This window comes from Halyomorpha halys, unplaced genomic scaffold, assembly GCF_000696795.3.
Source record: "Halyomorpha halys isolate HHAL.00 unplaced genomic scaffold, Hhal_1.1 Scaffold208.1, whole genome shotgun sequence".
NCBI lineage: Eukaryota > Metazoa > Arthropoda > Insecta > Hemiptera > Pentatomidae > Halyomorpha > Halyomorpha halys.
Window position 1 is genome coordinate 873,464 of NW_027109100.1, and position 23,102 is coordinate 896,565.

The following is a 23,102-nucleotide window of genomic DNA, read 5'->3' on the forward strand; positions in this document are numbered from 1 at the left end:
GGGCGAACGCCCTGAAACTTAATATCAATTACGCACCCCTGTGTTCATTTTCAGTTTTAGAACCCCAGAAAACATATAGATCAGCCAAAATTATTTAATCAAATTTTCAAAAGTTCCTTTTTTAGACCTGTGCCATTTTATCCACTGTACATAGAATGCAAAATATACTTTCAAATGCCTAACACCTTCCTCTGCAAGGCAAGTTGTAGACCTAATTGATTATGTTTTCTCTAGGTTACACACATGTATAGGGGAACCAGTCAAAGTGTATTTGACCCACCACTATCATTATTCCAAGTTTCCTGCGCATTATGGGACTCAGACATTGTCTGCAATTTCATAACTTGATTTATTGTCATGCTTCAAAACTATGGAATAATAATTTACTATCATAAATATTTTAATAAACACTATGGTTTTTACTACAACTGTGGATATAAACAGTTCTTTATTGAAGAATGAATGTTACCGTTAATAGTTGAGTTGGATTATACTAAGAATTTAATCAATAAGATGGTGAACCTTAATGTTCAGTAAAGCTCTCTGAATAGGTTTAATTTATTATTACTTTAATTATGGAGAGGAGTTTTGGCCCACGAAGTGCTCTTCTGTAACAAAAGCTGCTAAAATTTCTTAAACATCAATGCTTAAAAAACAAGTAGCTGTTATCTAACATGAAAATGAAAAGTTGAGCCGAACTCCAACTTGAGAACACCAATTTAGTACTTCATTATTCAACTCACCAATTACCCCCATTAAATGAACTATCCATTAAAAAGAATAGAATGAATACCTAATCATCTAAATTACTGATAAACTAAAAATATTGTACCCTAATTATTGATAAACTAACGATATTGTACCCTAATTTCAGCCTTACTTACTCTATTTAAATCATGTCATTTTATCAACAGATCATTTTATGCTTATATAGTCCACAACTTTTATTCATATTACTCATTCATTTGTTATTAAGTAAGTTTCCTGCACATTGTAGCTCTCTCCAGTCCAGAAAACAAATGATATAGTTTGGATGTAGACGTAGTTGAAAATCAAGAATCATTAAGGACAATGTTAGTTAGCATATTCTTTTAGTTAAAAGAAAATCTCATTAGGTCTGTTAGAAATTCTTCAGATTGATCTCTTTGAACACACACTACATGATCATTGAAATTATATAACTCCCTATTTCATTCAAGAGGAGTTTAGTCGAATCTGTATAGAGTAGAAATATTCTATAATCCAAAGGCGAAATCCAAATGAATAGTTATATTGTTTCTTAGTATACAGTTTGGATTGTTGAGTTTTGAAGAAGAATTATCTGAAGGATGGACTCTGTGACACTCAACCCCCCCACTATATGGGGGTGCCTTGGATTTACTTTTAGGGTTTACTCTTTTAGTTGATTTCTATTGGAAGAGGACTAAGAGGTTGGAATAGGACTAGCACTGATTTCCTACTCCTCTCGAGTGAGAATGACCTATGACCATTTCTTAGGATTTAGCTAGACAGTTACAGTGAATCAAAAATACCCTAGTCATTTAGTCATTTGACCCTGTGTGCTCTATGATTAAATTTTAATAATATTAAACCTTATATGTGAAAAAATTATTAATTTTCAAAACTGTTAATCCCAGTTTTGTCCTTTTTTTGGTATGAAGCCTTTTTTATTTATATACTTTTTTATTAGTTCATAAGGGTTCTGATCTACATAAAAGATTGCAGGCCTTTATTTATCCACTATTGCCAAATGATAAAAATTTTAAAGAAATTTTCTGAGTTCTATGTGATTATTTCCACGAGTCTAAAAATAATGACAGTGAAGCCATTAAGTTCTGATAACCAAATGAAACAGTTTTCATTTATGTAATTGATTTAGAAGCCATATAAGGAGTACTAAGGATTTTAGAGATTTTACATTTTTAATAGTAACCAAATACTTCACTTGCTAGTTATAATGTTTGTTTTTGTAGAAACTTGAACGATATATAGGATTTTAATCGATATCTTCACACTTTTGTCGATTGTTTCTAAACAACATTAAAATCACGCACTTAACATCTGTTGATTGATCAATTAAAATTTTGTAACAAAAATTAGCTATATCATTTGACATACTGTGAATTTAATGTTTAGCTTGATCACTCACTCATCATTCAATTTATGGCTGAGTTCCTTGATAATAAAGCCCGAGATGCTATTGTCATTAAAACTATTGAAATTTTCATATGATCTTCAAATTTCTCAAAATTTAGAGGCTACAAGGCTACTTCTTCAGAAATGTTCCATTTAGTTTAGGTTATCTTTCAGTCTCAGTTATATATCAAGATTGTGTATTGTATATACCAATAAGTGACATCAATGGAGAAATAGCTTTTTTTTTTTTTACCATGAATGGATCAATAGTTTTGTTGTTAGCTTACACTTCAAGAATCTTTTTCACTTCCACCTTTTAATATTATTGAGGTGTAGATAGTTGACCGTAGATTAATGATTGGAGAAGTTTTTCGGGGGGGAGGGGTGCGGTCAGCAAAGAACAACATAAATAAACAAAACCATATTTATTTATTTTATGCCGACGTTTCGACCTGAGTTTCAGGTCTTCATCAGGGCTATAGAACAATAGAGATAACAACATTTAGAGAAACATAAAATTGAAAATGAATAGTATACAAACAAATTTGGAATTATACAAATTATTGAATTGAATCATAAATGATAAAAAACAAAATTCAATTTAAAATAAAATTCAATTATCAGTTATCAATTTTTTATCATCTTATATCTTTTTGTATCAAAAGATTAAAAAGAAAGATTTTATAGCACAAAATCTTAGATTACTAAAATCATTAATCAGTGTAGGCTCTAAGGGTAATTTTATTGGAACATTTATGTACCCATTTGCAAATAATATGCAAGCATTCTGAGATAATTCCATCAATGGCTTGATTTAGTCAGCATTAGAGCAAAGGCTTTGGTTCTTTGTAAGATAGCCAAGAATAGTTATTGATATGAGATTTTTTTCTATTGGTAGTAATGTAAAATTGGCTGAGACACCAGCAACTTATAAACAGGTTTCTATTTACATATGGCTACTATCGTTTTAAACATATATTTTTTTACATATAATTATAATAGTTATAAACTATTTGTTCTTTTTTTGACTGCAACCCTGACCATCTTCTTATATTTAAGTTTTACGGTCAACTATATACATATATATTTTTTTAGAATTTATTTCATTGATATTTATTTCTGTATTAAAATGCAATGAGGGAAAATGCTGTCTGATTTGTATGAAATGCTTGTGGGTAGTGAAAAAAACTGCACATTAGTTACTATCTAATAAAAGTTTTATGTTTGAAAGTGCCCTAAATGAAAACGGCCCCAAATCTTCTTTTCAGGCACCTCAATGGGTTATCAGGAATCAATTGGAAAGGACTTCACATACCTTGACATGGTCATAAGTAGATTTGGAAATCTCAATCAGTATTTCTATAGCTGATTCTGTCTATCTGTTATTCTGTTATTGGAAAAAAAGATGTGGGACAAGATGTACAACTCCACTTATTGAAGCTTGTTTTTCTATCTGAACTTCTCGATGGAGCGAAGAGCTGGATTCTGAATAAGAGACCTCTTAAGCCATATTGTTGTCTCTGAAATGAAATTTCTTTGGAGAATTGCAGGGAAAACATGGAGGGGCTGTATCCATAATTTAAGGATTTAGAAGGAGCTGAATGTATGCCAGGTGACGCTAACTCTGGAGAAGGAGCTGTTGAAGAGATATGGAGATTTCTGCCCCATGGATCATCATAGAGACCTGATAAAAATCATGGAAGTGAGACATATAAGGTGATCTAATGATATTTCACCCATTAATATAGGAATTAATAAGGAAAACCGGAGAGTAGACATTGTCAAGGACAAAAATGCATGACACCAATGGCTAGAAGCACACCCATACTGAAGACAAATGGATGGAAGATAAGGAAGAAGGATTGAAAAGTATAGTTAAAAGCTAATGGGTCTGTGGGTATGAAATTCATGGTATGGAAGAAGGATAAATAGCGCGAACCCAATAGGACCTCAAAAAAAGAAGTCCTACTTCTGTGGAGGCCTACTTGCTGTCACAAGATTTTTTTTTTTTTTCTGCCAAGACTCCCATTGGAGTCCTATACTGCCTAACCATGGTTGGGGGTCAAAGTTCTTCATTTTGTGGGACCGCCACTCAATGAAAAAAGTCAACGTCCCAGGCCGGATTCGAACCGGCACCGCCAATAGACATCAAATTGGTAAGACTGTGTCTTAACCGCTGAGCTATGGGCGGCCCGACAAGATGTTACACATGTGCTTAACATCCCTCTACTACAAACACTCATTGCCAAGGCAGGGTTGTACTTATAGATAGCATTGGAATTAATATAATGATAAAAAGTTTCTGAATAATGAATGACATATAAGAAAGGCATTTGAATTAAAATATTTGATCCTGCTTGAGAATATTTAAGAAAATTATGATTAAGAATATCAAGATACAAATTAAAAATGATAAAACATCTGGATTTTATTTTATGTTTTTAAATGGTAAATAAGTTTGACATTAAAAGAGGAGTGAATGATTACATTTTTGGAAAAAATATTTATGGGTCTTCCCTTTTTTATTTTAATATTAAAGTTTTCAATTAGGGTTTGTAAATTTTCATTTTATAGTGTTTCAATTTCTGCTTTGTGTTCCTTAATCAATTTATGAATATTTTTCCTGTAACATTTTCCTCGTTTTTCATTTTTCTTTCTGTTAATAAAATTAATTTATTTATGTTAATTAGTTGTTTGAGATGGAATTTTAAAATTGTATTCATTTTTTTTATATCATTACAAAAGTTTTCTTGGTCCTCTTGATCCTGTAACCAATGTAGGAAGGTAGAATATAGGAACGATATTTGATTGCAAGAAAAGCAGAACTGGTTTATGATGTAAGAAAGGACATCCTTGAATTTAGTTGTAGTTTGTTTGGGGGCAGATTTATTGATATTGAAGAAAATCTGGAAGTTTATTGAGACATGTTACTTATAATGTATGGTTCATTTTATTTCTATCTTTTCAGTCATCTTTCTTGGTAGCAGTATAATGAATTTGAAATATTTTTTTTTTATATTTGTTGTAACCCTTTATGGAAAACAAAACAAAGGATAGATTGTTGGCATCGGAGTTTGAATATTTAACACACCCATTTTTGGTATTTAGCGTTGTCATTTCCTCCAATGATATAGTGAGGTTGGAGAGATTAGAACATGAAATAATGATTAATAAAATGGAAGTTACTCGATAGTTTACAGCTTAGAATGTTGAACGAAGGAATAGTTATTACATAGGTGTATAGAATAACATCAGTTATAGTGTAAAAATTAGGAAATTGGGTAAGAATTTTTTAATAATCATACTTTATTTATTCTGGGACGTTTATCTTTAGAATAATACAGAGAAGTAGAGAGATGTGGGCTGAGGACCCTCAAAGATACTTAAACAAAAATACAAAGAAATATGAATATTCATTATAAAAAATAATTACAAGTTAATTATAGGATAGGATAATGAACAATCTGTCGAAAGAGTGGTTCAGTGGGGCCTTGTGTATAAATTTGAAGACCGGCAATGGGTGTTGTGGTAATGAATTGAGGATTTGAATTGAAGGAGCTCGGAGATGTATGAAGGATGGCGGGATTGGATGACTTGGAAGATGAAGGATGCCAGGAAATACTCACGATAGTAGGAGGGATAAAACCACTTCAACTCAGCATAAAAACGGGAAACAGAGGCATCCCTTGGAATCCTGAAGATGAATCATACACAGAAATTTATCAAACGTTTTAATTTCGAGATCCTCAGAGACACCCCCATATAACATACAGCAAAGTAGGAAAATATTAGGGAAGTGAATATGTGCCTATGGGTTTCAAATGGAAATAGGTGGCAGAGGTAATTTAGACATATTAAAGTGGAAAAGGTACGGCAGGAGATATTGGATACATGGTTTTTCCAGGAAAGCGTTTGATCAAAGGTTATTCCCAGGTTTTTGATGGTGGGATAAAATTTTATGGGACTATCATGTAGGAACAGAGTTAAAAATTTGTGGATAAAGAAGCAAGAGTCTCCATCCAAAGATTTAGATGTTTTAGTGCTATCATTTTGTTTATTTGTACTGTGGATTTTTTGAAGTGTTGTATTTATCCTAGCAATTTTTTGAAAATTGGCCTCATCGTTGCCGCTATTTGGTCAATGGAGATCACTTTCTTTATAAATGATGATACAAAAGTTGCTAATTGTTTACTAGTCAGATATTGTTTACTAATATAATGAATAAAAATTATGTTAGTAAACAGACTTTCTCATTTAATATGTCCATATAAAGCCAGGGTTGCTTCCTAGAGGTTAAATTAAGCACACCAACTTTGATCACTTTTCCAAATGTTTTTGTATTTTTCAGTGGTCCATTGATTCCAGGTTTTGGTGAACTGAAACAGTCTAAGCTCAGAGGATATGTGATGACACCACTTTTGGCCATCTTGAACTTAATAAAGCTTGAACAATCTTAAGAAAATTGTGTTTACAAAACATTTTTACAAAATTAATCATTTGTTGGTTACTTTCCGTAAATAGATAAAGATCTAAAGTCAATAAACAACATACAACTTATGAAATAAAGCAGTATAATGAACTTGAAATAAACTTTGTTTGTTGTAATATTTGTTGTAAATTGTTCTCAAATAAGTTAAGTAAATATATATGATTTAAATCTCCTTTTCCTGAATTGTGTTTCTTTTTTCTAGATTATGATTTGCTTTGTTGCCAGGTTTCAATCATTTTTATGGTGGAAGCTTTTCTTATTATGGCTAACCATTTAGTCTTAACATATTCAAGCTCTAATGTGGCTGCTTCTTTTTCATTTAAAGAAATTAAAAATTTTGCTTTGAGCCTTCACTGAATAATCTCCAGTATTCCTTTCCATTAATAAACTTTGCCTTTCAGTTTGATCAATTAAATTGGTCTTATAGGTAAAATTAATTCAAATACTCATTAAAGGGTATGAATATGTTTTAGTATTTTCACAAACACATCTCCATGGCAAGAAGTATGAATGTGATGTCTGCTACAGGCAATACAAGCTGAAGCAGGGATTGGTACAACATAAGAAATATGAATGTGGAAAGGAACCACAGTTTCAATGCCCCCACTGCCCATACAGAGCCAGATATCGTTGGCTTCTTAAGCTTCATTACAGTAATAAACATTATGTTAGTAAACAGAGTTCTCGTTTGTATCTTGGAGGCAACTAACCTTTAAATTCTGTATTTCACATTTCAGTATGTACTATATTGTTTAAAATTTGAAGTTTATCTATTTTTTTTTTCATTCCTTTATGCTATAGTGATTTAGAATGATTATGCTTTTTTATGTTTGTTTTATATTTTTGTAATCATTATAACTTCCTATAAGTAGGACCTAGATAATCCAGATGGTTGTTACTTTGGACAAATTGGTAACCTGAATGTGGTGACACTAGTACTTCTTTTCTTATTCCTTTAGAATGATTCAGGTTCATTTATATTATCTTGTATTTGAAGTTAGCCTGGAAAAAACTTATTTAAATAAATGTAAAAAATTAGGTTTACATGAATACAATAAAATTCACTAAACTATGTATTTGAAAATAGAAGATTAAAAGTAAATATGTCAGTGTATATTTATTTGTAAATCAATAATAGACTATATACTCCATAATTCAGAAATCTGTCTATCAAAAATTTTCCTAGTTTATCAAGGTCCTTCTGTATATTAATAATCATTTACAGGAACCAATATTATAGGTGTAATGGCACTTCAAAATAGTTCAACCTGATTGCTAATTTACTGCCTCCGATTATTATTAGACCTTTGAATATCATTATAAATATTTCTAAGGGTTTGATTTACCATTTCTATTTGATACAATGCCTTTGAAGAAACAGGATTATAGAAAATGTTAATACTGTTTCTTGTCCAATCTACAACGGACATCATTAAATAATTACAGTTCATTCAGTTATTTTATAAATAAAAAAGTTTCTGTTATACGTTTTGTGTTTATATTTCATTATTAAAGAATGAATTTGAGTTTCTCAAAGATTTTCTTGTAGAAAAACTTATTTTGAAAATTAAATTACTAGTTTAACAAACAATATAATTAAAGCTAATCAATTTCCAGATTTCAGTGCCAGACCAGTATTTGTCACTCACTGATATTTATTGTTGTTTATAAAATTGTTAATTTTTAAATATTTTTATTTGATGTTAGATTAGAATATGAATGTTTTATTATATTAAACATGATTTTTGTTATTTCTTCTAAATTAATCTTTATCTCAATAATAATCCTGTTGTATTGTTATGTTTCAACAAGACAGTGTGCGCTATACAATATATTCATTTAATCTAGGAGATGATAGGTGGTGGATTAGTAAAAAATAATACATTAAATAATAAGTAATTCATTAATTAATCAGAACAAAGTTCTTTCTGTGTTTTATTTTAGACTGCACCTCACAGCTAACATCTTCTAGTTTCATTTAATCTGGAATAAACTATTTCTTCATATTTATTTAGTATATTTATATAAATTTATTCTGTAATAATATGTAGGTCAGTTCAAAATAATTATTGCTAAATTATATCAAGTAACCCAATGTTTGCCATTGTAGTTGAAGCTTTAATATTTTTTTTTTTTGGAAATTTAGCTGATAGATAATATATCATCGATAATCTATGAATAGTCAGAAATATTAAGCAAGTTGAGCTGTTTAACTAAAACAATTACAGATGGCTCTCTAACAGCTGGTTTAGCTTAAGGGTTGAATGATGTTAGCACCTAAATAAGACAAAGTTAAAAATTAACTGAAAGTTAACAGTCCACCTCTACGTTTCAACTGATGGCTGTTTTGTTTCAAGAGCATTATTGAAAATAGTTGGTGTTATTACTACCATTTTACATTTCTCTAACCTATAGGGCTTCAACCTATCATAGTTAAAGGATTTTGGTCTGAGTTCATTTGGAACTAAGCCATACTGAGAGGTCATAAATGGAATTTGAATTTGTGATCTCAACATTACTTTTACCTTGCCCTAGCCTTTCGGTCACTCTGACCACCGAATTTTAACATTTTAAAGAAAATAGCATTGCTCTAATACCTTTGTTAATTCATCCCATGATAAGTATAAACTTAATGATTGTTCACTTTATAAGATATCTCAACTGTAATGAAAAATAAATTTATATATAGTTTTCTCTACTGAATTGTATACAATTTGAAAAGTAAATGTTCTTTTTCAGCTATTGTTCTGTTTTTATATATTGTATTTTCCCTCTTTTTTGTGTAAATATTTTTCTGCCAAATCTATAATGACAGACTATATTTGTGTTTTATTACTTTTCTCCTATGACGTACCTTGATTTTTTTTAGTTTTAGATAACATGTACCCCTAAAATTACTACTTTATTTAGTGATTATATTTTTGTATTTACATAATACAAATATTTACATTTTTCAAAATAAATGCATATTTTTTACATACATTGATGAAAAACTATATGAAAGTTTGATTATTTTCCTCTTAATAAATAACCTATTGCATTTTATTATTATTTTGAATATGATATGTGAATTTAATAAAGATTTATTGAACAGTTGTGTTTCGGCTTGAAAAGTTGAGTTCGCTTTGTGATTTGTTAAGTAGTTAACTAAAGTTCAGGACCAGTTGATGTCCTTTTGTGCTCTAACATTTATTTTAATAACTAATTAACAAAATTCTATTAAAAAGTTCCCAAACTCTGTTTTAATAATAAAGATTGATGAAAAGTTTTTTTAATGTTAAGGGTTTCAAAAAATAATGACTCCATATTTTACAAAGACAAACATACTCTGTGTATGTTACAGTTAAGAAAATTTTCCAATTGTATCATTTTATATTTTGCCATCACCATTTTATAAAACATTATGTTTCACTCATTATCAGTTTTTAATTGTTTTTTATTTATTATATAATGTATAATTTAAGCCAGTAGTCTATTTAACCTTTTGTTTTCTTATCAATGATTGTTCTCAACTTGCATTGCATCTTTTTTTTTTTCCTAATCCTATCAGACTTTTTTATCTGAGATATTTAGGTTATGAAGATGGTTCATAATTTACCAACTACTAACATTTAATTTTGTATTTTCAGGTAATTTAGGAGATATTGTCAATAAACTTAAAGGAAATGATGACAAATATTATTGTAACAAATGTCCTAGAATCTATCAGTCCAGATCAGGCCTTTATAATCATATTAAAAATGAATGTGGTAAGGAGCCGCAGTTTCCATGTCCACATTGTAATTATTGTGGAAAATATAAAGGAAGTTTAAAAAAACATATCTTTCTACAACACTTACGTAATAAAATGGATGGCATTTAGTTTTCTACTATTTATGTATTGACATAAAACTATGTAAACTAATCATTTACTTTACATGTTTTTATTGCTAAATTCACACTTAATAATTGAATTTTAATATATCCTAAAATAAGGATTTAGTTTTGTTAAATGTTTATATTATAGTAAATAAATAGTGATAAATGTATAATACTCTTTTTATATAATACTCTTTTAGTTATAAAATCGCTAAATAATTTTCATTGTAAAATGAATTAATTATATGTTATTTAATTAATTCATCATAAATTATATTTGATTAATTTATCTAAAGTACTGCATTTTAATTTTGATTTGTAGTGTAGTTTATTTATTCACATCCCTCTCCTTTCTTTTTCTTTCTCTATGTTGGTTAGTGTTGGAAAATTAAGTGGACTGATCTTATTTGCTTTTGCAAGTAGATTCTTTTTTCTTTCGCTGCTCTTTTGGTACACCAATTTTTTTTTCTCAAAAACTCTATGTTATAATATCCTTAAAATCAAGGAGAGAAACACATGCTTTAATTTTGATCTTTAAAATACTACTAATTATTTTGAATTCTGGATAAGGAAGGATAATACCATCAATTACTTATTAAAACCATTCCTAAACTTTCAAGAATTTTTCCCAACATATAATTTATGTTCTATTTAACTATTATCAACTCAAAATAATAATAATAATTTAACAGGAAGTGCAAATAAAAATAGTGTACAAAAATATTGGTCAAATTGTATTAGGCACAGGTTGGATAGCCTGCAATATTAGGCACAGGTAGGATTGCCTGCAATATTTTTAATGACTTATGTGGATGCTGTGATAAAAAAATTAACATGTCCTTAAGAATGGCCAAAATTGTAGTTGAAGTGACCTATAAAAACTGTTGAGACTATAGGATAAATTTTATTAAAATTGATAAATCAAACCAATCTTAAACAAGAAATTAATATATGTAAATTTAATATTTGTTCTATGGTTCTATTTACTTTAAATACTAGTATACAGGCAACTTATGTCATCAAAGCAGGAAAAATGTCAAGAAAAACAGTGGCCCTCACTAGCTGACAGACATTCCTCTGGAGCAGCCAGGCCTATAGCTCGAGTTTCCTGTTCACTTTCAGCTATTATAATTTCTATTTCTTCCAAAACAGAATACAACTCCGAAATTATGAAACTTCTGCCATTTGGAATTAATTACTAATGGAATAATTGTTGAACTTCTTTATTGATTGATCAGTAGTAGCTGCAACTAAGAACACTGGAGCCTGGAGCTGGGGTGTACCTTTTGAAATATTCTCTTTGTGGGGAAAGTTGTTTTATATAGAGAGCTGAATGGAATCAGATTAAATGATGAATTAAATCATTAAAAATAAAAATAAATTAATTGACATTAAATTTAGAACTTACATAAAATAAAAAAATATATATTGATTTACTCAAATCAAGTTAATAGGATGGGTAAAAGTTATTTATAATTTTTGTGATTAAATATGGTTAAAAAAAATGAGATTTAATTTTGAGAAGAGTTTTTAAATAACTTATTAAGAAAGAATAAAATAAAGAATGATGGGTCAGATGATGCTGTGTTTTAGTATAAAAATGTGACGGGTGAGAATAAGAGAAACAATTCGCACTAAATAAGGTTAGAGATGGCATTGTGTAAGTTGGTCAATAAGGCTACCAGAAAATATTGATGAGAGTAGAAAGGACAGATATTTATGGGACCATGAATTTCAGATGGAAGGAAAGAAACTGAGAGTTTGGCAAATAAAAAGTGTAGACTAGAAGAAAACAGAGTTTAGCTAAATACCAAATTTGACCTTAGGAAATGCTTATGGGAGAGGATGGTGTGGTGGAAAAGAAACAGGAAGACAAAATTTACCTAGTATTGGGCAAAACATTTATTATTTAAGATAAAGAATGCTAATGAAAATAAAAAGACTAGCCAAGAAGGAAACTGAATGTTTGGGCGATTTAAGGAAATGCTTATGGGAAAGGATGTTGTGATGAGGAATAGACATACATTCATATGTAGCAGTACTTCCCGTCACTAAGATTGACCCTCCTCCAGAAGCCTTCAGCTGTTGGTGCAATCAATTACTGTGGCTCTCTATTACCGAAATCGAATTTGGATCCTTGCATCTATTGACACTGAGGTTTCCCATCTAACATTCAGCCGACTAACTCATCTTTTTCAGTTAGTCTCCTATTGGGTGGGTGTCTTAGCATCCATCATCCATACTCATGAATGCCCAGCCCACTGATGTCATTCCTGTTTGATGAACTTAATGTGAATTAAGGTGGGTAAAATTCCACATAATTTCTTCTTAAGATGTATCCTTCTCTAACTGGACCAAAAATTCTTCTATCGAAGATGATTTACTCGTATGGACACATATTCAAAAAGAAGCTGTGAGCATACTAGATTTTAAAGCAAAGAAAGATTGTGTAATACTCTTATTGGGAGGAAACGTTGGTGGCTATCAGCTGAAGCCAATTTTGATCTATTATTTTAAAAATCCTAGAGCTTAGTGGGAATCAACATTACAACTATATTATCATTGGAATTAAACGGTAACTAAACCTTTTTCAAGACTGGCTCAACAACTGTTTCATCCCTGAGAAAAAAAAATATTGCGGTATCGTTAACTTCAAAGTTCATAATTAGAATTTTGGTAAATGCATTTTTTATGCAATAAAAAATATCTCAGAAGGATGGTATGATATAATGACTGAATGTATAAAAGGAATGCATGGTACACACTCTTGAAAAGATAAATAAACAAAATGAATTTCAACGGAGAAGAAGAAATATAAGGTGTGACTAATATGATTGTACAATATCTCAGCAACAACAACAATCTAAAAATTGACCAGAAAGATACAAATTAATTTTTGGAAGATGATACTGAGGAGTTCACAAAGAGGAGTTGATCGAGATCAAAGAAAAAAATACACTAAAAATAAAAATACAAAAAATACACACAATTAGATCAACCTGAAGGCCTATACAAATAATTTATTCAAAAATACATAATTATAGTTTTAATTGATTTTAAAAAAGGAAAGTTAACAAATTTTATTGTTAAAAGTAAGAGTTTTCAGTATTTTTTTTACTTACTCATTTTTGTGGTAAGCTTTAATTCCATCCTTTGTGGAAGGAAATCCTAGCTTTCTGGATAACATATGGGGAAATTTATTTTGCCTCAGATATCCCTGAAGTTGCCATAGTGGATTACCAAGATCTCCATATTTACTTTTCTTTTACTGTATATTTCTTGATGACAACCAACAATAATAATAATAACTGTTCTTGTACTCTTTAAAAATTGCCAATTAAAAAAAAAATATTTTTTTTTTAAAGCAAAAATATAGTTTTATTTCAAACTAATTTTGTGGCATGGTGGCTAAGTGGATTACCAAGATCTGCTCCATATCTACTTTTATTTTACTGTATATTTTTTGCTGAAAAAATAGTAATAATAATTACCGTTCATGTACTCTTTATAAATTGCCAATAAAATAAAAACATATTTTTTTTATAAGCAAAAATAGAGGTTTACTTAAAACTAATTTTGTGGTATATGTTATTTTAGAGACAATTTGGCAAACTGTGAAGAATTTAAAAGGATTTGATGGAAAGTATCATTGTAATGGTTGTCGTAAATCATTTAACAATGCTGAATCTCTCTACACACATAAGAAATATGCTTGTGGTACATCTCCTCAATTTCCCTGCCCTCATTGTTCACACATAGCAAGATATAAGGGACATCTTAAGAAGCACATTATCGCTAAACATTATGAATTTATGGTTTCAAAATATCTCACAAATTCTTAGTTCTAAACTAAGTATAAATATCTCTTTAATGATTTGTATGAACAAAAACCCATAAAATTTCTAAAAGTTGAATTTAATATTGTTTTTCTGTGACGACTATGAAAAAAACATAATTTTCATATTTTTTTTTTTATCTAAAAAATACTTACTCAAAGAACATTTGAAATTTTATAGCTAGCTTAAATTGTATAAACAAGTATTCATATTAATTTTAACTCCATTTCTTAAAAAGTTGGCTAAAAATAAAATTTTACAGCGGCTGCTTCATATATTGATTAATTAAGGTATAAATATTATTTCAGGTAAAATTTGGAAAGCTGTTAAAGCTCTCAAAGCTTTCGATGGAAGATATTATTGTGATAGTTGTGTAAAATCATACAGACAAGCTGAAGGTTTGTATACTCATAAAAAGTATGAATGTGGGAAAGATCCACAGTTTCACTGTCCTCATTGTAATCACAAGGCAAGATATAAAAGTGCTCTAAAGCAGCATATTGTTACTAAGCATTTCAGTATTCCTCTACAGGTTCCAAATAAAGAAGCAACTAATTGACTATTGAAACATATACTTATTTTAAACTATCAAATAGTTTGTTAATTATGAATTTTCATATCTATGGTTTCTATTTTAAAATGTAAAATGTGTATATATTGTTATAAAATAAATGTTACTTATATTTTGTATCCAACTTATTTATGTTGGGAGACATTTAATTTCTACCTTATATATATATTTTTTTCCTAATTAGAGTATATTATTGTCATTTGAACTTTAAATTTTAATGTTTCAATAAAAGAAATATTGTTTTGAAATTCATAAGATTACACATTTTTTTTTTTTAGTCAAATGAATTAATAATTTAATGTTAGTAAAAAAAAATGTATTAATATATTTTCTAAAGCGTTACCTTGGTAGTTGATAATGTGTATTTCTGTTAATAATTCTGTTAAATTTATTGAGTTACTTAAAGTGAGGTTAATGAATATGTTATTTTCATATAATAAAATATTTATTTAATTGTGTTATACAATTTTTTATTCAATAAATATTATATCCATATGCTGATGACACAGTATATTCTGTTGTTATATAGAATATCCTGTCATCTTATCATACAAATGCCATCATACTAATTTTAAGATGTGTTATTTTAGACGTTTGGAAAATTGTGAAGACATTAAAAAGTTCTGATGGAAGATATCATTGTAATGCTTGCCCTCGATCTTATTTACATGTCGGGGGACTCTATAGTCATAAAAAATATGAGTGTGGGAATGATCGACAATTTCAGAGCCCTCATTGTATTTACAAAGCAAGATTAAAAGGTGACCTGAAAAAGCATATCATTGCAAAACATGTTAGCCCGCTTTTATTGGCTTCAGAATAAAAATAAAGTTTTTTCATATCATTTTGAATCATCCATCTACAAACCACTCTTCCTCATGTACTGGTTTTTTGTTGTTTTTTTTTTGTTCCCTGATGTTTTTAAACATTAACTGAATCTGCCTTATGAATATTGGTAGTTGTTCTTGTTTCTTTGGCTTAATCATAAAATTTTTTTATTGTTTAAACTTAGGAAATTTGTAAGAGTTTACAAAGTAAAATAATTTCCCAAATCTCTCTTGTCTTTTTGAATATCTTTTTTGTTTATTCTCAAAGTTCTAGCATTTCAAATTATAAATTCAGAATTAAAAAATTGTAACCATGAAGGTATAGGTTGACGTAATTAAAATATACATTCTTAAAAGTATCTTTGGAAAGAAATATATAAGTATTGTAACTCAAATGTTTGGATAAGCTGAAATAGTTTATTTTATTATGCTGGAAACAAAATGACAGTTTAAAGTATATTTGTATATTCTCCAATTATTTTAAAGTGCATGTTGTTTTTTTATTTCAAGATTTATATATTATTAAATCAGCTCTATAATTATCATAATAAAATTTATGGCAACTGATATATAAATAAATGTTATTGAAATACTATAAAATTTTAATAAACTTGACGTCTAGTTGTATTACAGGACAGGAATTCCAAAAAATCTGAACCAGAAACGTAGTCATTTCATTTGTACTTGATTATGATTTGTATTTAATTTTTTTTTTGTTAGAATAGTTAACTATTTAACTTTTATCTATGGGAGGTATGTCAAACTCAATTAAAATATGGGTCATTTATTTTATGCTAGATGGTAAGATGCACATTATTTACTTATTTTATACTGGTATCTCATCATCTCCTAAATCAATGGTAAAAATATCACATAAAATAAAATGTAATGATTTTAATTAATTATTATTTTTTTTTTTTACTTACATTTTTACTGCAAGGTATGTCTCTACTTGTTAAATGATCCTTGCTCTGTGATACTTTGGTAGCAAAAAATAAATTACAGAAATAACTTAAAGGTAAATATTACTTTTTTTACTTAAATATACTTTAGTAACTGTAGAAATCATTTTACTTTACTATAGAAAGTTGAACATTGATGAAAATACTATTTTTGTACAATTATTTCTGGAATTAAATTAAATGTTTTTTTATTACTTTGAATTAATGAATATAATGGAAAAATGTGGTATAAAACTTAAATATATTGTTTTACTCTTCATTAACAGTAAATAAAAACCATTTAACCTTAAGTATTAATAATCTTTAAATGGTTTATATTAAAAAACAAAATATATACAATGTTGGGAGTATTTAATGTTAAAGAAATATTGCTAAGTAACAGTAAATATAACTATACCTCGTATATATAATGATGTATTAATATATTTATTTTTTTGTTAATGTTATTTCAGGGCAGCATTTTCGGCGTTTTTTTTGTTCAAAGTGTGGTCGCTGCTATAAACGTAAAGAAAGTTTGACACAGCATCTAAAACATGAATGTGGAAAAGAACCTCAATTCCAATGTCCTCATTGTCCACATAAATGTAAAGTCAAATCAAACATGAAGAAACATATAGCTATTAGGCATGCTCATGAAATATTGAAAATTAATGATAGCTTTAAATTTCTGTCATCTATTTAGTTCAGATAAAGGATTGAACATGTTTATTGATAAAACTAGAAAGATACAGCAATTGGTTTCATGTCTCAGTGTTTTATAATTGCTTCTCTTATTATAGTTAATCATAATTTATATAAAACTTCATTTTATAAATTGTCCTAAGTAGATTTTAAGAAAAGCCAAATGTGGTAATTTTTTAATACTAAACAACACATGCATTGATTTTTGGATGCATGGACTTTCCTATGGGATCTTCTCAAGCAACATCGTGTTGATAATACTTCTCCCAATATTTAATAGGCTTCCCCACTCTTAGCTATTATAAATCTCAGTTCTAAGAATTAATTACTGTTCTATTATTAATTGTTTGTACAATAAAATATGTTACTCATTCCTTGTAAACCTGAATAAAGAAAAAATATTTCCTTCCTGTTTATGATTTCTAGTTGTATGCATCAAGTATGAGTTCCATTGTTTATTTTTTTGTTGAGCTTTGTTAAATTTAGATTATTCTTGATTGTCATTTTAATAAAATTATTTACTGATAGTTATAGCTTGCTCATTACTCAAAATCAAGATATCATCTTTCTTTATTCTCAATATGTCATAATTTTAATATTATTAATCTAGTACAGCATTTATTGTCAATTGTTCATTCTATTTATAGTTATCAAAGCTGAATAATTTGTTATTGACCAAAATTCATTAACTTTTAGGTTGTGATGAATAATACAAGTTATTTATGCATTTTTAACACATTTACTCCTATCATTCAAAACACCAAGTAAATTTAATTAAGTGAATTATTAACTATTTAAGTGAAAATAATTTTACATGAACTGTTAAAACTTGAATTTTGTTTAAGTCCATGAGTAGATTCAAATTTTGTTTAGCTGCAGACTGTTTGCTTTGAAGGACAATGAAACCCTGGTGTTCTCAATTCTTAAGTATACCAGGTAAAAAGTTTTTTATCAACTTTTGTTAAAATGCATAGGTGAATGTATAGTTTAAGGCTTATTGCAGTCTGTAGCTGTATCTGATTAGTTCTTTTTAATGCTGTATTGAAATGTTTCTCATTTCTACTGATGAATTTTATTGAGTATCTCATGTTTTTATTATGTAAAAATTTTCCATTCTAATTAAACGATGATCATGTGATCTTGATATTTCACTGAAATTTCTGTACTTATAATTTATTATATAGTGTGTGTTTCAGTTTAGGTATTGTCCTTTACTCTAAATTTTATGCTCTGTTTATATGCTCTAATTTTACTGTAACCTGTGGCAGCAGGTTCTGTCTTATATTACTGAGAAGAAAGAGCGTTACTTACTTTTTGAGGTTTGAAGAGGTGTGGATCTTTTTTACATCTTGTTCTAGAGATTCTTAAGTGTGAATTAACCAGTCTGCTTGGGCACAATTGTGTAAACTATATTGAATTTCAATAAAAGATACCAGAATATCTACCCATCTTTAACGATCATCAAAGATCTTAGTAACATGCTTCGGCTAGAACATTTCATCTCTCTACAGGTTCTTTCAACCACTCTTCCCACTTGGACATAAGCTTAGCTAATATGCCTTGTTTAAAGGTTACAGAATTTACTGGTTTTCCGTTTGATTGGGGACATTTTTATTTTCACTTACCTATATATGGAATATGTAGTAAGGAAAGTATTGTTGAGGATTGTGTGCTCTCCAGGATGTGAGGTTGTTTTCGTTTTCAAACTTTTGAATTTGTTTTCTTGTGCTGATGCAATTTTGGTTGAGACTATTTGTATATAATATATTATTCGAGTTTCTAATGTATTAATTTTCTGGAGTTTCCCTGTCTCTTCACTCTTTGGTTTTGATTGCTATGGGTCACATTTTTCTAAGACGTAGCATTGCCTTATTGCTATATTTTGTTATTCTTTGCTTTTCTTTTGTATTAAAATGTTTTTCATTGTTGAAATTTCTTGTGCTGTTGAATATACGTTTGTGAATTGCTTTTCTTTTCTTTTTTTTTTAAGTAAGTTTTGCATGACCTTTATTTACATGACACCCTAAGTGATGCTAATGTGAGCTAGTAGGTGAGATCTTTGTGAAGAAAAGATAATAAAGAATAGCCTTTATACTTTATGATGCATATGGACTAACATTAGACTGCTTATCAATTGTTTTGGATAGGCTGTTTATATTTTCAAAAAATATTTCTTAGTAATAATAAATATAAATATCCCTCAAATACTGTGGTTTATTTATGTATTTATTTTGTTAATGTTCACAAAAATGGTTAATATTTAAATATATATACACACATACACACACACATGAAATTTTGGAGGGAATGAACATAAAAGAAGTATAGCTTATTAGTAATAAATATAAGTATATTATATATACATTGATAAATTAATATATTTATTTGTTTTGTTCATGTTATTTCAGGACAGAATTTTCAACGTTTTGTTTGTTCAAAGTGTAGTCGCTGCTATAAACATAAAGAAAGTTTGACACAACACCAAAAAAATGAATGTGGAAAAGAACCTCAATTCCAATGTCCCCATTGTCCACATAAATGTAAAGTCAAATCAAACATGAAGAAACATATTGCTCTCAGGCATGCCCATGAATTATTTAAAATTAATGATGATTTTAAATTTCTATAATCTATATAGCTCAGGTTAATGAAGAATTAATTGGTAGGACTAGATAGATAGAAATATAACCGGTTTCATTCTTTTAGGTTTTTTCTAATTCCTCCTCCAAGCACACCATTAACATATCGACAGCAATGTTGATAACACTTCTCTCAATATTTGATAGGTTTCCTATCTCTCATCTATTTTAAATCTCAATTCTAAGAATTAATTACTATTCTATTATTAATTGTTTATAAAATACAGTATTTTATAGATTTCTTGTAAATTTATATAAAGAAAAATATTCCTCTCCTCTTCACTATTAAACATGTTTTTTTTGGTGCAATGTTTGAGTTTTATTTGTATAAATTAAGGTATGAGTTCAATTTATGATATTTATAATAGTGTAAGATTGTGTCCTGATTGTCATAGTTTTTAAATAAAATTGTTTACTGATATAGTTGAGTCCTGATTGTCATAGTTTTTAAATAAAATTGTTTACTGATATAGTTGAGTACTTGTTCATTACCGAGCTTGATATTGTCCTTCTTGATTCTTAATATCTCATAATTATTATATTATTATTCTAGTACATCATTCATTGTTAATTGTCTATTTAGATATAAAGAGGAAAATCAAAGAGGAAAATCATTACTCTACAACAATCATTTTATTTATGCTTATCAAAGATGACTAATATACCAATGATTAAAATTTGTAATCTTTCTAGGTTTTGATAAATAATACAATTTATTTATTCATTTTTATGTTATTTTATTTTTATTTATTATCATAAAACTGTAGAATTAACTGTTTTGTAATATTAGTGAATCGGGAGATCCCTGGACCATGATCTTTTTTGTCTACCTTAAGTTTTACCTGATATTAGGAAGGATGAAAGAGATTAAGTCCAGTTGTGGATTTGAGTGAATCTTAGTGAGTAATTGAAATATGGTGTATTTATCATCAATAAAAGATTTAAGTTTGATCTATAGCAATTTATATTGTATTTTAATGTTTGATCTATGACATGAATAAGTGTTATACTAATGTTCCTCTTCAGTTAACTAGAAGTCCTGTTGACATAAATCAGCTACCAAACTATTTACAAGTATCTTCTAGTGACTGAGCAGAGAAGAATAGTTGGTGCTCAATTTACACACTGCCTATATGATTCACATTAGGAGTTTTTAACCTTTTTTTTGCCTCAAGACTTTTCTGTCTCCTCTACTAAGTCTCAAATGTCCTAGCTAGCCTACATATCCAGTATATTCATATTATTAGCTAAAGTTAAAATGATTTGTTTCATGATGCATATCAGTTATTGTATTTTTTAATTGGTTCTTAAATAAATCTGATTATTATTTTGTAATTGCTTACATCATTAACTATTAGGCACTAAGGGGCATATGGTGACCAGGGCACAAGTTTTTTTTTAAAGTACTCTCCATGCAGTTGTTCACTCTCCCCCTCCCCATCCCTCCCGTTCATGTTCGTTTCTGACATATCGGGAGAGGCTAAAAGGAGAGATTATCCTATAGGTAACCAAACTATTCTAAGAAAAGTGAAAGAGTTGAGTTTTGATCCTGTGAGACTGCTACAAAATAAAAGTCGACCAAGCAAGATTGGAATCATACCAGCACTGCTACAGGTATGGGGTTGCTAAGGTGACACCTCAATATTCTCATCTCCCATTTGTTCACTTCTACAGAAGCCTATTCACTTTTTTTTATTTGTGGTACACCCAAAGATTGAATCTGGATGGTTCAGAACATAGTTTTGAAGCCTCCTTCCCACCATAAAGCTTAGCAGCTCTTGGTTCAATTACTCTTAGAGCAGCATTTATAGGCAGCCAATGAGAAAAATATTTCTTGAAGATTATCTGTCATCCTTGTGTGCTGAAGTCTTCATTCCCGCTTCAATAAAGGAGAGCTGTCCTCTGTACTCAAGCTAGAATATGCTGGTTAATAAGATTACTTATTTTACTGCTCTATTTGATGTTTATATGGGCATTAAACCTAAAAACAACAGTATCACCTTGGTTTTGAATATAACTGGCATTATAAATCTAAAAAATATTTTGTTTCTTATTAATTGGACTAAATGTTGTAATTTTAACAAGAAAGGAATGGTGCCTTATCCTTCATGTTATCTATCTATCATAGCCTCAGAGAGAAAATAGAAATGTATTCCTTTTTTTTCTGCAAGAAAAAAGTGTAACATGTAGTCCAGATTTCTACTGACAAAACCTCTGTCTTACTCTTTAGTGCTGCTTCTACACACTTGACCACCACATCCTCAATAAAGAGTATTGGATTATAAAAAAGTAAAGTAAATAATTTCTAGACAGCAGCATAGTTGAGATTTCAATTTCATTATTATTTCAGTTGTTTATTAACCTTTCTTTTAACTTTTTCAAAATGATTATTAGTTAAGTGTTGTGTAATAATCATATTCATTAATAAGAATAATTTTTTTACAATATCTTCTGCTTTTTTAGTTACAATGACATGTCCAGTATAGTTGTAGTTTAGTTTCTTGTAAGTATATATCTTCATTGATTACATTCTGATTTATAAAGTTAACTATGTTTTAATTTAATGTTTATTTTTTTATTTTATAGGATTTGATTGTGATAGATGTGGAAAGTGTTATCGCTATAAACAAGGCCTTGCTTCTCATAAACGATATGAGTGTGGGAAAGAACCTCAGTTCCAGTGTCCTCATTGCGATTACCGTGCTAAACAAAAGCAGAATTTGAAGACTCATATAATTATAAAGCATTGCATTCCTAAGGAGTCATGATTTTCTAGATACCATAATTATATAATACAATACTCTCTGACCTTAAACATCTCATATATTTTGTTTTATTTATTAATTTTGGCATTTATTTCAGTGTAAACCAATCAATTAATGTTCAGCTATTTAATATTTCTATTCAATCCATAGTTGATGAGTATATATGGTTCTGAATTAACAATTGGCTAGCATTTAAATGAATAAATTAATTTTTAATGAAAAATAGGCTCAAACAAATTAAAAATTTTTATGTGTTGCAATAATAAATTATTAAGATTATAAAGTTTTTAAATGTACTCATGAAAAATTATACCATATGGGCTTAGGAAGGATTTTAT

General features: G+C 28.7%; 1 protein-coding gene across 1 annotated transcript in view; it reads left to right on the forward strand.

Annotated features, from left to right (window-relative positions):
* Window positions 1–15,225, forward strand: part of LOC106679526 (longitudinals lacking protein, isoforms H/M/V) — a 36,379-nt gene extending 21,154 nt beyond the window's left edge. Inside the window, exons 4-5 of the mRNA XM_067047304.1 lie at window positions 14,081–14,200; window positions 14,628–15,225. Coding sequence (XP_066903405.1) covers window positions 14,081–14,200; window positions 14,628–14,878 — 371 coding nt within the window. The 3' untranslated portion in view covers window positions 14,879–15,225. The remainder of the gene's footprint in view (window positions 1–14,080; window positions 14,201–14,627) is intronic.
* Window positions 15,226–23,102: the final 7,877 nt, after the last annotated feature.